Raw genomic sequence first — 16,082 nt, 5'->3', positions numbered from 1 at the left:
TTCATGTAGTAGAAGGCAGAAAGCCAAGAAAAAGCATTTTGTTTTTCTCTACTGGGACAGATGAACTGAATTAAGCTGACTTAATACATATTCAGTTATGTATATTTTAGTTGATACTGATAGTAAAACATACTAGGATTTGTACTAGAATTACAACAGCTAGAATCCAAAAGGGCTGTGTGCAGTTTCATGCAAAATAACTAGGGCTTTTATGGGGTGTCTTCCAACCAGATCTATTCATCCCATGAAAAGCCACACATGAAAAGTCAGGGTTGCCTGACCTTCAGAACAGTAGGCAATGCAACATGTAGTGCTGCTTTTTGGATTCAGGGGGAGTGGGGAATGTGTTGTTTATGGATCATAGATGAATAGACAAATAACTTAGAAGGGAATAAATTCACTTGTGATGAAAAAGCACTAATATCTAAAGTAAAAATATATTTTCCCAATTGTTTTTTGGGAAATGCCAATTGATACTGACAGTCACTATAAATGTTAGGATTTTTAAAAAGAAAATTATGCCAGTGTTTTCAGTTTTAACAACTCGTGGAACCAATAGATTGGACAATTCCCTCTTGTGTGTGGCGCTGTTTTAGCTACATAGGATCCACACTGGGAGAATGAATTCACTGTTGTTCTATGGGAAATTCCTCTCCTATGTTGACAAAATTACTAGATTATGAGTCCCATCAGTGGAGCCCTGCACAAGAGCTTCCACTTGTGCAGCAGGGCTTTCCCCCTCTCCTTCCACACCAGGTCCCCCATACTCCCCAGAACTGGCTCTGTGCAGGTTGGGAGTTTGCAGAGGAAAGAGAGGGGATTATTCTATCTGGCAAATATAAATGCTTGCCTTTATGGAATGATCACCGTAGTGTGATATTTGTATCCTATTAGGTTTAGTCAAAAAGGGTGGGAGCCAGAAAAAGTTGTCAACTTTTTTTTTGGTAACCTGGCTCCTAGGTCTTTAATGGGGTTGCCAACATTTACTGGCTACTGCTGTTTTCCTGCCTGCAACAACCAGTTCACATTAGCTATGTTGGTACCCATGCCCTAAATTCACCATGGTTTATTTCTGCAGGTTGCATGGTTGTTAAAGGTGCAGGAACAGGCCTAACTAAGATTCTTTTGGCCACATGGCAGTCCTAGTCTTCAAAAGTTGCAACAGAAAAATATAAATTCAGCAGATAAAGCATGCACAGTTGCTCCTGAATCTCTCCCTTGTTTTTTCTCCCTGAATGTTACAAACTATTAAAGGCTAAAGCCTGACCTTTGAGTACTTTCATCTCTACCTTTCATCTCCTTTCCCACCCCAAGTCCTTTTCTGTCCCTCACACAGCCACATTCTGTAATTTTCCAACAGACCCTCCATGCCGGTCATTCACTCTCAACTCCACACTGCATTCCATTCTCACAGCATGTTTATACTGAGCATATGCGCTGGACACACTTATTAAATTCAGTTTATTAACATTGGCTATCAAAATGCCTTTTTAATAAAAACTACAAGTCAAGATGTTCCCCTTAACCTAACACAACAAACCATTTCCCAAAAGACGCAATACAGATGGGAAAATATTTCTCCCAAAACCACAACAGCAAAGTTTATGGAAGAAAGATGAACTAGCCAAAGTCTCTCGTTAAAACTCATTCTCCCAAATTTGGCATCCTCAAACCTATGTCTCCTACACTTGCAAGTTTCAAATCAACCCATTGACTATTTTCTAACTTCGGATGCCATAGAACTGACTGTCCCCCGTTGCTCATTTTAATAGTGGAATGTGATTTGGTAGAACACCCTTAACATAGGGCCAAATACATACATCATTATATTTGTATGCCATATTTTCTTAGTTCAAACCTTGCTCAAGGTGGCTTATAACATGAAAAAATACATAATTCAACACATAACAAAAGTAGCCATAAACAATAAATAAAATATCAAAAAATATACAGCCAGATTGAACAAATTCCATATAAATCATAATAAAGATAAAAAATTAATATCAATAACAGCAACAGCTCCCATAAGCAATACCCCAGCCCAAGAATCTCTTTAGCAGCCTCAGCTTTTGTAGCTACAGTTAGTCAAGGCTCCCTCCCAGGCCAGGTGGGAAAAGACCTGCAAAGCAGGAAGCCGGTCAGACCCATTGACTTCTGAATAAATATGTATCAAATTTTACTGAACGTATTACATATTTTAAAACTCCCTGCTTGATTATGTTATCTTTCCCCCCCCCCTCTTATTTCAGCTTATTTGCACTAATCTCGATGAACTCAGGGAATTAATTAGAAAAATTGAGAATGAACTCAAAGATGTGGAGAATGTTAAAAAGAAATCGGTATGTCTACTTTTTTCTTTTTTTAAAATGCAACATGTTTGGATGGATTACCACTTACAGGTGTTTTTAATTTGTGCCTTCTCCAGGTGAATCATGGAAAACTTTTTAAAAGTTTCCACTGTGGCCTCTTACCAGCTATTAGGAAGAACAATAGTGTTTGAGCAATACTCTAGGGCTTTTAAAGTCAAATAAAAGTTGGCTTGTGGCTAGCTCTGTAGACCAGTGGTTCCCGAATAGCCAAGTATTGCAGACCCCCTGTTTTTCAAAAGCCAAGCCATGAACTCCCTACTTTTGAAAAAAAATTGATATCTCTATGGTAGCTTTTGTTGTGTGAATGGTACCATGGACACCCCCCCCCACACACCCCCATCGGTCATTGAGAACCACTGCTGTAGACAAAGGGCTGTATCCATTCGTGCAAGGACTTCTGCTTGCACAATGGAACTTTCCCTCTTTCTCGGTGCCCCAGATAGAAGTTCCTGCACAAACAGGACAACTTCATTGGATATAACCAATAAGGTGTTCCTCTTCTTTACTCTCACTGCTGTTTTGTGAAGTGCTGCCCTTTATCTAATCAGTTGAATTTAGGTTGTTACCTTGCTGGCCGTATCACGTTCATATGGTGCCTAGCACACTGTTCCAGTTTTGTTTCCCACCCTGAATCTAAGAGAAAACCATGTGTGAGCCTATATGTCATCTCATATTGTATTAGAGTGAAAGTAAACTTAGTCATGCTCCATGGCTCTAGCGATATGTGGATATAACTTGTATTCTGCTCAGTGAATACTGAGATAACCAACTGAGATATCATCCAACTGAATTACAAGAGTTTTGAAAGAATTGTTAGAATGATAAGATGTCGAAAGGTTGATTCCAAAGGTATACAACTATTCATGGTTGTAAATGGCTTTTAGAATTGCAAATCATGCAGTCAGGCTCCTGCATCTTTTTCAGTAGTTACAGGTTCAGGGAAATGTTCCTGCTACTACTTTACTGTTAAGTGGAAGAGATCTGTTGAATGGGGCAAAGGTGTGTATTTGTGGCAAAACTGCTGCCCCAACCTGCTTGTTTCATAGATATTAACTTGTTCCTGTGTACTGTATATGTGTATTTGTATATGTGTCATGGAGTTGCATGGGATGGAACTTGAAGAATAAATAATTTAACTGCACAGTGGAACTTACTCTACTGAAGAGTAGTTGATACATCTTTCTGTACTTTTGTTTTGTGGTAGAATGTAGATTAACAGGTTAATCATATGCATGTTTACTCAAAAATATGACTTCATTGAGTTTTATGGTACTTGCTTCTAAGTAAGTGTGCCTAGAATAGCATTTCAGGTGTAAAGTCCAGCAGTCTTTTTCCTAAGCACTTTAGAATCCATATGTACAACTTCTGCCTGCTTTGTGTTTACAATATGATAGAAATTGCAGGCAAGCTCACTCTAGTTAAATATTAATCTACAATAGTTCTATATTGTATTTGTTTTCCATCCCTAATCTTTCATCCAAGCTGCAATCTATGTTTTTCTTACCTTGCATTGCTGACATCTCAGTTCACGATACTTTTTCTCTAAACACTGCTTTAAAACACACATACATACACACACACACACACATCTTTCAGTTCAGTTAAGTCACCATTAGGTATTTGCAGGAGCAAGTTGATATTCAGAACTTAAAAGCAGGACAGTTTCATTTGGACTCAAATCCTGTATCTGTTGAACCAAATGGATTTAAGATTGTGCTGTTAAACACACATGAGCATTTAAACCTAAATTTAGGGTCCTATCATGTGCCATTGCCACACCAGGTCTGTGTTGATTTGTTTTTATTAATAAATTTGCTTCAAAATATTTGCCCTTTCGGAGGCTTCATATGCAGTATTAAATTCCATATTCCATCTGCTTTTTAAATCTATTATCATTAGGGCTGGGTGATATCATCCTATGCCCTTTTAAAATGTGGGGGTTTGGGGGGGTTGGGTTGCTTTTATTTTGATTATATATTTTGTGGTTTTATATTTTGATTTTGTTCTGTGATCTGAGACCTCCGGGTACAGGGTGGTATATAAATTCAAATAATAATAATAGTAGTAATAGTAGTAGTAATGATGATAATAATAATAATAATAATAATAATAATAATAATAATAATAATAGTCAGCTTTTCAGCATCGCAATGTATATCACCAGTGATACATCACAGTGTTGAAAAGTGGAGGGAGGACCAAGCTGCATCAGCCCCGCAAGGCACCAGGGTGAAACTGCCTCAGCTTCCTTGGCAGTTTCACCCTGGCTGTTCGCGGGGCCAATGCAGCTTGTTCCTCCCTCCGAGCACCAGGTGCTGGCAGCAGAGGGAGTCAGGTGGAGGCAAACTCCACCCTCAATATACTGCCAATTGAAGGCACCATCAAACCAGTCCTGGGCAATGTATCAATACATCATCCAGGCCTAAGTTCCATATTCTTATGTTCACCTTCAGATTTTCTAGACCATTCACTTAGATTTCACTGCATACTCCAAAAGGAATTCAAAGGGCTCCCTGTAACTGCTGATTGGCAGTTAAAGCGACCTCTTTTGAACTTTTGACAAGTGTCAATGGCCTGCCATAACTAGGCGAAGAATTGGGAATCTGCTAAGAAAGAGGTATGGAAAACAGCAGAGATAGGTCACAGATATGTTGAGCATATAATTCATTTAAATGTCAACATATCTGCTTCGTTCAAATTTGTAAGGGAGCTTACTTGGCCCAGTGGGTCAGTTCACTACCAAGCAACAAGATTGCTAACAAGTAGTGGCGGCAGGTCAGTTGACATTTCAGTTCAACATCTGAAATTAGTCTTGAGCTGTAATCAAACTGCAATCCGCTGTAATCTGAAGTACTTTCAGAATAATGGCACAGTCCTGCGCATGGCAACCCAGACGTATACAGTAGTGCCTCGCAAGACAAAAAGAATCCGTTCTGTGATTCTCTTCGTCTAGCGGTTTTTTCGTCTTGCGAAGCAAGCCCATTGACGGTTTAGTGGATTAGCGCTATTAGCGGCTTTTAGCGGCTTATCGGATCAGCTGATAAGCGGCTTAGTGGCTTAGAAAAAGGGGGGGCCCACAGGAACTCACAAGACATTTTCGTCTTGCGAAGCAAGCCCATAGGAGATTCGTTTTGCGAAGCACCTCCAAAACGGAAAACTCTTTCGTCTTGCGAGGCATTCGTCTTGCGGGGCACCACTGTTCTCCATTCATCTTCTTTTGTATAGAATTACAGCCTAAATCATCAGACCTGTAGGTAACTTTGTCCTAGGAATGAGCGGCTGTTTAAAGTTTCAGGAAAAAATGGGCATTTCTTAGTTGATTTCTTCGCAATCTAAATAAATAGGTTTTCACCTCAGCTTTCTATTCATGACATTTTGAAATATGTATTTTTGCTTAAAAGGACATATCTGCTAGCTCCTGCAGTTTTACACTTCCAAATATGTTTTTGGGAGTAGTCCAGTGCCACTCAATGGAAAGGTTATTTTGGGGGGGCATAAAATTTCACAGTAATTTACCTATGGGTTACTTTTCTCCTGTTGTGGTTTTCAGTGGGAGCCGTTTTTTATTTAAGTCTTTATTTGTATATCCTCTCAATGCTGGTCACATCATAAAACAGATTAAAAGAATAAAACAGAAACCTCTGGTCTTACCATTGTGAAAATAAATTGGAGGAAAGTCTGTTGACATATTGTTGTACTATGAAAAGATTGTACTGTGTATCTTTATCACATCCAAACGCACTACAATAATGTCCTATTTTTATGTATACAGGGAAGGTGGTATCACCGAAAGCAAGCTGTAAAAGAACTACACTGTACTCTGCTGCGACTGCTCAATGAATTGCTACCATGGGAACCAAAACTAATGAAGGCTTTTCAAAGAAACAGGTAATTAGCTGTTTTAAATAATGTGAAATGTAAGGACTCTGCACCGGTTATCTTGTTTTGCGATTGCTCTCGTAGTAGACAAAAGAAGTCTGACATTTTAAGGTACTTCCCACCTTAGACAGTGATGGGTCTAGGTAATTATGTCACCAGATCTGTGTCTCTAGCCAGAATTATCCAGTTTGTTTCCCCCCCAATGATTTTGTTATTGCAAATTCATTAAAGAAAAAAGAAAAAGAGAGACTGAGAGAAAACAAAGAAGGGAAGAAGCACAAGAAGAAAACCCCATCAGCTCACATGAATGATACATTTAAACATCAATAAACATCTTAATTTACACATATAGATCAATGTGCCGTCCAAGTATTTATCCAAGCAAAGTATGCTCAAATGTAGCAGTGACATTAGGGTCATCAGACCATTATGTAATAAATGGTGGGTATTTATCTTTCCAGGCTTGAAGTAACTCTCTTAGTGACCATTTAGGCTGTGTAAGATCCTTTATTGTCCCGCTATCACCATACAGCAGGAATATTATGTCAAAGTCGTTCTTTCTTGTGCTGTTTTGCTGAAGGTCTCGGTTAAAAAAGGATTATGATGACTTCAAAAAGCAGCCAGATCATGATAAATTTACAAGAGAACAGTGGACTAGTGAGGATGGTGAAGTAAATACTGGCATGGAGGTTTCCACTAAAGCAACGAGTGAGTCCCCTGAGCACAACGAACTTCTGAAAAGGGATTATACAGATACAGGTAAGTCCTTTGCTAGTCATTGTGAGTGCCTAGTCCATGCATATGGTTCTTATTTTAGTCAGCTAGAGAGTTTGAGTGGTACAAGACAGGGGACTTCAGCCCAGTTCCCACCATGAAATTTGTGGGGTGCTTATTTATTGGGGGGGGGGAACTCAGCAATTTATCTCAGTGTTTCCCAACCTTTTTTGGGCAAAGGCACACTTGTTTCATGAAAAAAATCTCGAGGCACACCACCATTACAGCCCCGTGACGTCAGCGCGCAGCGTCACGCCGGGAGGGACATGAATTGCTAGCAAATTACATAATCACCTCCTTGAGGGCTGGCTCATCTTCTCCGAAGGCAGAACCCCATTAATTAACAGCACAGACTAACACCATAGCCAAGACGAGGGGGGAAAACCTCAGTCATGCACAGTCATGCACATGTGGGGGCTAAATGAGGACGAAGACGAAGAGAGCAGGGTTCAAATCACCCCACCTGGCCAGGACAATCCCTGGGTGCTCCCTTGGGCCACTCGCCTGACCCACCTCGCAGGGCTGTTGTGGCGAGGATAACACGGGGAGAACCACGTGCGCCCCCGGGAGCTCCTTGGAGGAGAAAGCGGGCGATGAATGCAATGCACGAAATATATGAGAGGCGACCAGGTTTTGCAGGTGAGGGGCCCCCGCCAGCCTCCGCTTCCAACACCCGGCGCAACGACGCCGAAGTTTCCCCCCGGGCCCGGCTCGGGGAGCAGTGCTGCTCCCCCCCCCGGCTCCCCTTCGCCCTCCTGGCTCTCTCTGCCGCCCACTGGGGACCCCCCTCACCTGCCAAGTCCGGAGCACCGGTGGAAGTTGCATGCATGCATGCAGGGCGCCGCGTTGCCATTGCATTGCACTGCACTCCATGCAACGCCTGCACGCATGCATTGCCTTGCACGCCCGCCAAGGGGTCTCCCCGCGGTCCGATGCGTCCCCTCCGGCGCGGATGCAGCATTGCAAAAATAACCCCCCCGACGCAGCCCTACCAGGGGGGCAGCCTCCGCCTCCGCCGCTCCACCTCCGCGGGGATCCCCGGGCTCCATCCTGCCGCCCGATCTCCGCGGGGGCGCAGGCAAGCTGTGCGGGGTCTGCGCGGAAGAGCCCCTGCCCGCCCGGCCGCCGCCGCCGCGCTCATTCCATGGCCGGGAGAAGAGCGCTTCAAACAAAACGCCCGGCCCGCCAGGCCACGCTGGGAAACGTAGTTTGCGCACCCCGCGCGGGAGAGGCTGGGTGCAGGGATGGAGGGACGGGTGGGCGAGCGAGCGAGTGAGTGGCAGCCATCAAGCCTTGGCCGAGAGCCAGGAAGGGCCTCCCCGGAGGAGGAGGAGGAGGGAGGCGCAGAGCGGGAGGGAGGGAGGGAACCCCAGGGGTCATCTAGTGACGGCGCCCCAATCGAAAATTTGACTTAAAAAAAAAAAAACTTTCAAATTTTTTAATTTTTCCCGCGGCACACCAGGCAACATCTCGCGGCACACTAGTGTGCCGCGGAACAGTGGTTGGGAAACACTGATTTATCTAGCTTTAGGGTCTCATAAGGATTTGAGTAGGACTGATCACAGCTCAGTGCACAGGGTGATTGAAGCTATGCTCACTCATTCCTGTGAACAGTTGCTGCCTCCTTTTCCCTGAAACCCAAGAACTTACATTTGGGGAAGAAGAAAACAGAGAAGATAATCCCTGTAGAAGAAGCCATGGCCCTGGGAACAACTGCTGTCTGTCCTTTTCCTTCCTCCAAAGGTGTGTTCTTTGGTTTGGGGAAAAGGGAAATTACCAGAGGCAGAGGTCTTTTGAGTACCGTATTTTTCGCTCTATAGGACACACTTTTTCCCCTCCAGAAATGAAGGGGAAATGTGTGTGCATCCTATGGAGCGAATGCAGGCTTTCGCTGAAGCCTGGAGAGCGAGAGGGGTCAGTGCGCACCGACCCCTCTCGCTCCCCAGGCTTCAGGCAGCTATCCGCAAGCCTTCGGAGCACGGCGGGAGTTCCCGCCGGGCTCCGAAGGCTTGTGGATAGCAGACTCTTCTGGGGGCTGGGGTCGGGGGAAGCTTGGGCTTCCCCAGCCCCACAAGCTCCAGGAGCGGCAGCGAGGTTGCGCGCAATCTTGCCGCCGCTCCTGGACCTGTTTTGGGGGCTGGGGTCGGGGGAAGCTCGGGCTTCCCCTGCCCCAGCCCCGCAGCTAAAAACGAAGCCAAGACAGCGAGCGGGATCCATCCCGCTCGCTGTCTTGGCTTCTTTGCTTTTTGGGGCTGGGGGGGTAATTCCCCCCCTTTATTTCCCCTCCTAAAAACTAGGTGCGCCCTATGGGCCAGTGCGCCCTATGGAGCGAAAAATACGGCACCTTTTAAACCTTTTGCAAGTGTCCAATGGGCACACTTGCAAAAGCTCAGTCTATTTCAGGGTAAATGGTGGGATGTTCATGAGTCGCCACTATTTTTGATTAAAAGACTTTCCAACTTAAGCAGTGTGGTCTTTTACTAAAGAAGCTTTTCTGTCAGTTAAAACGTAGGTCTCTGAATTTAACACCTTGGAAAACCTCCACAATTTTAATTTGAAATGACATACACACACACACACACACACACACACACACATCCTGCGAAACTGCTTCCAGCACATATACAAACATAATAAAACATCAACCATTAATAGTAACAATGTGATCCAATCTAAAAAGTCACAATAACTTTATAATAAACAACTTGTATTAAATAAAGCAATATCCAAAAATCCATTAAAACCTAATAGTAAACAGTAAAAATAATATCAACAAATAGTAATTAAACAGTATTGACTTCCTAATGAGGTCTTATGCCGGTACAGAAAATGTTAGAAAATTAAATTGGATATAGATTAAGTTACTGTCTTCTGAAACTGTGTAATTAGCAAGTTCTTGATGAAATAAATAAATAAATTAAGAATATTCTCAGAACTTCCTCCTATTAGTCAGAAGGGTGGTGTAAATATATTTTACATTGATAGAGGCCTCCACCAACAATAAAGTTCATAGAAACATTTTAATTTAGCTTTTTAAAACTTGCCTTTCTTTTGCTTTCTTCTCTCTCTAGAGGACATGAAACTGTCAGAAATGGAACTTGCTGCAGGGAAATCCAGACTGTTAAGGAAAGAACTGGCTTGCAAAGAAATACAGAAGATGGTGCCTAAATCTTTTAAACGCCAGTCCAAGCAGAACAGTTACCTAGATGATAGCACAAGAGAGTTTTCACTAAGGAAAAAGCTGAAATTAAGCACAGGTGATACCACAGTCTATGGTATGGAAAATGACTTGTCAATTGATGGTGGCTTGAATAAACCTAAACAAACAGAATCCTCATCTTCAGAATCATTGGACACGACAGACTCGCCACCATCAATATCAAGCTTAATAAAAGGGACCAAGCCCATCCAGGCCTTGCTTGCTAAGAATATTGGGAACAAAGTGACCTTAACAAGTCAGCTTCCACCTGCTCAAGGTAGAAGCATTTCTACGTCTGAAAAACTGATTATGTCAACTATAGGTTCTTCCCCAGTCAAACCAGTGTTGCCCTGCCAGGCCAGTTCCAAGAGCCCATTACAAGTGTTATACAAAATACCCGATGGCCACTGCATGCCAATAGACTTGCATAACAATTCACTGAAAATTCAGGTGCAGCCTGTGGCCGATTGTAAACCAGGAGAGAAAACCACAGGAGAGAAACTCATGCAGCAGGTCCTTATTTTGCCTAAAAATTTCCTTATCCAGCACAGAGAGGGTAAAAGTGTCGCAAAAGAAGTTCCGCCGTTGCAGCAGAAGACTAACGAGCAGCACCGTCTCTCTCTTCCGCAGTCAACAGCTGTCAACACTACTTTAGCTCCTGCCTTTCCAGCTTCGGTTATAAATGCTGCTACTGCGTTTCTCCCCGGCACAAATTTTAAAAAGAATACTATACATTTGCCGCAAGGAGCTAATGCAGCAAAGGGTCTGTCGGCGTTGCCCTCTGTATCAGCCACAGGCAACGTGTTGGCGTCAGTGGTGAAAATGAGCCAAAGTGAGACTACTAAAACTAAGACTATTGTTTCAGGTACCTCATTCCCTGTCACTTCATCTACAGTTCAGGCGCTGACAACAACACTACCACAAAGTGTTTCTTCTTGCACCAGCGGTTCCTCCCCAAGACTAGCATCCCCGCAGAAAAGTGACGCCGACGAACCTAAACAGGAGCTGAAAACAGTCTGCATCAGAGATTCGCAATCCATCCTTGTTAGGACGCGAGGTGGGAACACAGGAATCGTAAAGGTGCAGACAAATTCAGACCAGATTTCCCCTAGTAACTTATCTCCGGGTTCCGTTTTCACATACGCACCTCAGCTCCAGGCATTTTTAGTGCCAAAATCCACACAATTGTCAACCTCTACCTTTTCGGCTGCGACAACAGTCGTATCTAATATCCCAGCACTCATCCAGTCCTCTCCCACAACTTCAGTTTCCATTCCAGCTGTTCCCAGTGGTGTAAATCAGGGAATAGGGAAAAACATGATGTTTGCGTTTGGGCAACCAACGAACAGTGCTACGGTGGGTCATGGAATGCAAAAAACTGTACATGTGTCCTCTCCCACTTTCTTATCTCCAATGTCATCATCTAATATCGCCATGCCGGCACATCCTAACAGCTCTGGTAATGCAAATAGCATTTCGCCAGGTAATAGTGGGCAGAATGCCATATGCACTACCCAGGCTTCTTTTATTAATCAGCAAACTGATGTAAATAGTATGAACTCTCCTGTTACACAGCCTGAGGCCACACCTATAAGCAGTGGAAGTGTTGTGAGTGGCACTCAAATTCAAAAACTTATGCTGGTCACAAATCCCCCCCTTCTTCCCGCTTGCAGAACTGCAGGAGTCAACCTCGTCCCTCCTCCAACATCCACTGGCATTACCGCCCAGAAACTGGTTTTCATTAATAGACCACTTGCCAATATTCAGTCAAATACCGGTTTGACCGCAGAGCCCTTTAAACAGACCTTCTCTCCTTCGATGGGAAAAGCATTTGTTAAAAGCACAGAGCAGCCTCAGTTAGTCCTGATTCCATCTACCGTGGGAGCATCACTTAAAGTTAATACATCGCCAACGGTTTCTCAAATAAAAGATGTGAAAATAGGACTTAATATTGGTCAGGCCATCATAAATAGCACAGCTAATGCACCGAGTATTCCACCAATTAACATTATACAATCAGCAGCTCCCAAAGATGCGGAAGAAAAAAGTAGCCAGGGTGTAATTTTGCCATTGTCAAATGATGGTTTGGTTCCTCTGTGTTCAAGCTTGGCAAAGAGTGTTACACCAGTCGAAGAGTCTCTGAGTCTTACAACAAGAGCAATTTCTACAGTAACAACAACAACATGTTTGGATGCTGCTTCTGTGGCATTGAGTGGAACCACTTCTGGAGCATGGTCTACTGCCTTGGCTGGTGGAACAGATACTTCAACAAAAGTCACACCCGTTTTAACTACTCGACTGCGTACCTCTAATGTTGGAAATACTGTAGCTATATCAACTGTGAAAACGGGACACCTTGCTTCATCAGTACTAATTTCAACGACTCCACCAGCTCATCCAAGCTTGTCATCTACTTTTCAATTGCCAGGTACAGTTGCCTTGCCCAGACCTGTGAATAGTGCCCCCCAAATGATACCAACAGCTCCTCAATTGCCAGCAGTTTCCCCTGTTGTACAGTGTATGCCCCTTTCGAAAGCTCAACAATCCACACTCGTTCAGTTTCAGTCACCCAGAATTCCAGCTGCAGTGCCAACAAATGGAAGTGCTCCCAAACCTCAAACTGTATTGGCCCCCAATCCACCAAATACAAGTAAAATTGTTAGCTTTTCTAACTTAGTTTCCCTACCTTGTCAGCCGCTGCCTCCTAATTTTGTAAAGCCCGCCCCTGCTTTGACCTCTGCTCCTACTGCCGCCACCACTCAGACTGTTCCAGCTTCACCATCTATAGCCGGCAATGTAGGAGGACAGCTGAACGAGTCTTGCGTTCAACAGAAAATAATTATTAACACGTGTACACCTTTGGCACCTGGAACTCAGATAATGATCAGTGGCACTCGGTTCATTGTTCCACCTCAGGGTCTCGGAGCCGGCAGCCACGTCCTTCTCATCTCTACAAATCCAAAACTTGGCCCTCTTTTAACTGTTAATAATGGCCATGGGCTTCAAGGTGTATCGCATCCTTCTCCTTCTCCCCAGAAGACTACACAAGTGTTGAGCAATGCATTAAGCTGGCAGCCGTCAAAACAGCCTTTGAAAAGCTCTACCAAAATCGTGAACGCTCTTGGGACTGCGAACCCCCTGCCAATTGTACATGCAGCGCCACAAGTTGCAAACAGCGTCACAAAACCAAGCGCCCCATCTTTTGCAGCAACATTGTCTGCGCCTTTGGTAACCACCCGGCCCGGCGGTCTGGCTAAAACGTCTTTGGTTTGTGCCACTCACACTGCTAACTCACAGTTGCAAAGCAGTACACCTGTATTACATCTAGACACATCTATAAAAAAACTGATGGTCAGCCCAGAAGGAGCCATTCTGAATGCTATAAAGACTCCAACATCAAAATCTTCCTCTCTACCATCGTCCTTCTCTCCTGACATAGTTTCCACAACCAGGAGCCCTGCTGTTGTCTTCCCTAATTTTCTGAAACCCAACATAGGCGTGCCTAACACAGCTGCATCTTAAATGTAAAGTAAACGAGCCCTTAAAATGTTGGGGCATTCTTTTGTGTATGAAGTTAATTTATAATTGTTTAAGAAATTCTTCTGATATTTGAAACATACCAGACATGAGACTTATGTACATGAACCCATGGCATGTGATGGCTACATTTGAGCACATGGAAGCTGCCAGGCAAAGAACTGAGCTGTTGTGCATGTTCTTGGGAACTCACAGGCTGAATAGATTCAGATTCTTCACATCAGATGTATCGGCTGCTAGTTTGCCATTAAATTGGGAGCTGCCAGATGCTCAAATTTTAAAACGCCTACCATCTACCCAAGGGTTTATGGCCATAGTTGATTTTCTAAAAATTACTTCATATTAGATTGCAGCTGCTTACAATTTTATTTTTAAATGGTGAGGAAGCTCATCATTAAAATACTTTTCAGACTTATACTTTCAAAGGGTTTTTATTAAAGTGGTCAGAAAAGGCTGTCTGTTAAGGTGTGTTGTAGAAAGCAACGTTTAATTTTTGGTTAGCACATTTACAGGGATATGTTTCTTCTTCAAATTTAGACTTTTCCATCTTAATTATAAACACAGTACACTTTTTAAAAAAAAATTACTTGGTTCTCTCTCTTTTTTTAAAGCATATTTATGCATTGTAAAAATGCAATCTATGGTGTAAAATTGTACATATCCCTGACTCCCTAACAGTATGTACTAAACTATGTGTAAAAAGAACTACTCTGTCTTATTTATGTTTTGTTTACATAATGTATAGTTTTTTAAGTATTTTAGTAATTTTGGACAAGTGTACTGTTTAGCAATAATGCAGAAAAATCTGCATGTAATAAACAAAGTTGCCGTATTTCTTGGATAATGTATCAGTTTCATCTGGAGAAGAAATACTTGATAGCACAGGGTTATGGCATGTATGGGCATTAAGAAATTATTACGTTGGGATTAACAGAAAGGTTATGGTCCTAAACTCAGATACTTAGACCTAAATTCCATTAAAACTAATGGGATTTTTTGCCAAGTAAATGTGCCCAAGTTTGTGGTTCCCCAGCTTTTGATTTCTTTCTCTTGCTCTTTTGTGCATCATTTGAACCTCCCCACCCCCCAGCCTATACAGTTATGGACATTTGAGCTTGTTTTATTTTCACCATTGCAACAGGGAGTGAAAATATTCCTTTTTCCATTATCAGGAAGAAAAAAAGAAAGATTGCCAGATTTGATTGCAGATCTGTTCATTATGTCAAAGGCATCGAGGGGTTAAATATTAATGAATACTTCAGCTTTTATATAAGTGACTACAAAGAGAAACTAAGAAAAGGTTTTCTAGCAAATATGGTGGATGGGGTGGGCTACAGATGCTGCAAGCTGGAAGAATTGGGGAATTGAATCTTATGTGAGAAATTGCTGAAATTCTGAATGCTCCTTCCTGGTAACAGATAAGCCTGGGACAAGGGCTGCACTTGTTAGAAGGACGGAAGATGAATAAAGAACTGGATTGCCTGTTTTAAGAAACTGAACTTAAAGTTGAATTAAGCAGCAAGCTCGGGAACTGTTTTCTACATAAAACAGTTTGAAATGTGACCTTTCGAAACTGAACCTATCGGAAGGATAGAAATCTAAGTCATGCTTATTCACACTTTGCTTAATTTAGTTGGGCAGGATTTTATATTTGCAGGGCTAGGCTGTCTTTAGCCAAGTCTAACTGGGAGTATCAGCCAGAACTGGCCTAAACAGTGTCCTTATTTTACCTCGAACTTTACAGTAGGCAATGAGCAATAGCCAGGTTTTCCTCTTTTTTTTTGTCTAGTGATAGCACTAGAGTTATCATAGTGATTCATGTTGTGGTAGGTGACTGTCACTAAACAAATGTTTTTTGTTGAACAAAATTAAAGATTACGAATTGTAGAGAATGTTTAGGATTTGATAATGTTTTGTCTCCGTAACGATTTCTGTAATATAGCTCTTTGAAAATGCTAACATTTAGAGCCCGTCTCCCCTTCACTCAAACCACTAGGACTTCCAAGCCATTTGTAGAAGAGTCTCTTAGATGTACATCAAACTCTGCTTTGGGCTACATCTAACATACCTTGAGGAGGGGGTGTGTTGGGGGTGTGTGCGGGTATATTCTGCAACAATTACTGACACAATAATAGTTCCACTTTTTTGCTCTGTGATGCTTGCCCAATGTTACCAAATCATTGCTGTCTACTGCTGGCTCCAGCGCAACAAAAGTGTGTATGTGGGGAGGGGGTGGGGACAACCACTGCAGAACATTTATGAGATTTCAGCATATGGTTACCAGACGTCCCCGTTTCCTGGGGACAGTCGCCGGATTTTCAAAT

At 42.8% G+C, this 16,082-nt stretch overlaps 1 protein-coding gene across 2 annotated transcripts in view; it reads left to right on the top strand.

Moving 5' to 3' along the window:
• The window catches only part of BRD10 (bromodomain containing 10), a 39,257-nt gene extending 24,667 nt beyond the window's left edge, over window positions 1-14,590 (top strand). For both annotated transcript variants that reach the window (XM_082204489.1, XM_082204488.1), the window contains 4 exons: window positions 2,250-2,339; window positions 6,142-6,257; window positions 6,829-7,007; window positions 10,094-14,590. In XM_082204489.1, coding sequence (XP_082060615.1) covers window positions 2,250-2,339; window positions 6,142-6,257; window positions 6,829-7,007; window positions 10,094-13,743 — 4,035 coding nt within the window. In that variant the 3' untranslated portion in view covers window positions 13,744-14,590. The remainder of the gene's footprint in view (window positions 1-2,249; window positions 2,340-6,141; window positions 6,258-6,828; window positions 7,008-10,093) is intronic.
• Window positions 14,591-16,082: the final 1,492 nt, after the last annotated feature.

Source organism: Podarcis vaucheri, assembly GCF_965113315.1.
Source record: "Podarcis vaucheri genome assembly, chromosome: 17".
NCBI lineage: Eukaryota > Metazoa > Chordata > Lepidosauria > Squamata > Lacertidae > Podarcis > Podarcis vaucheri.
This window is presented reverse-complemented; position numbering and strand designations above follow the sequence as displayed.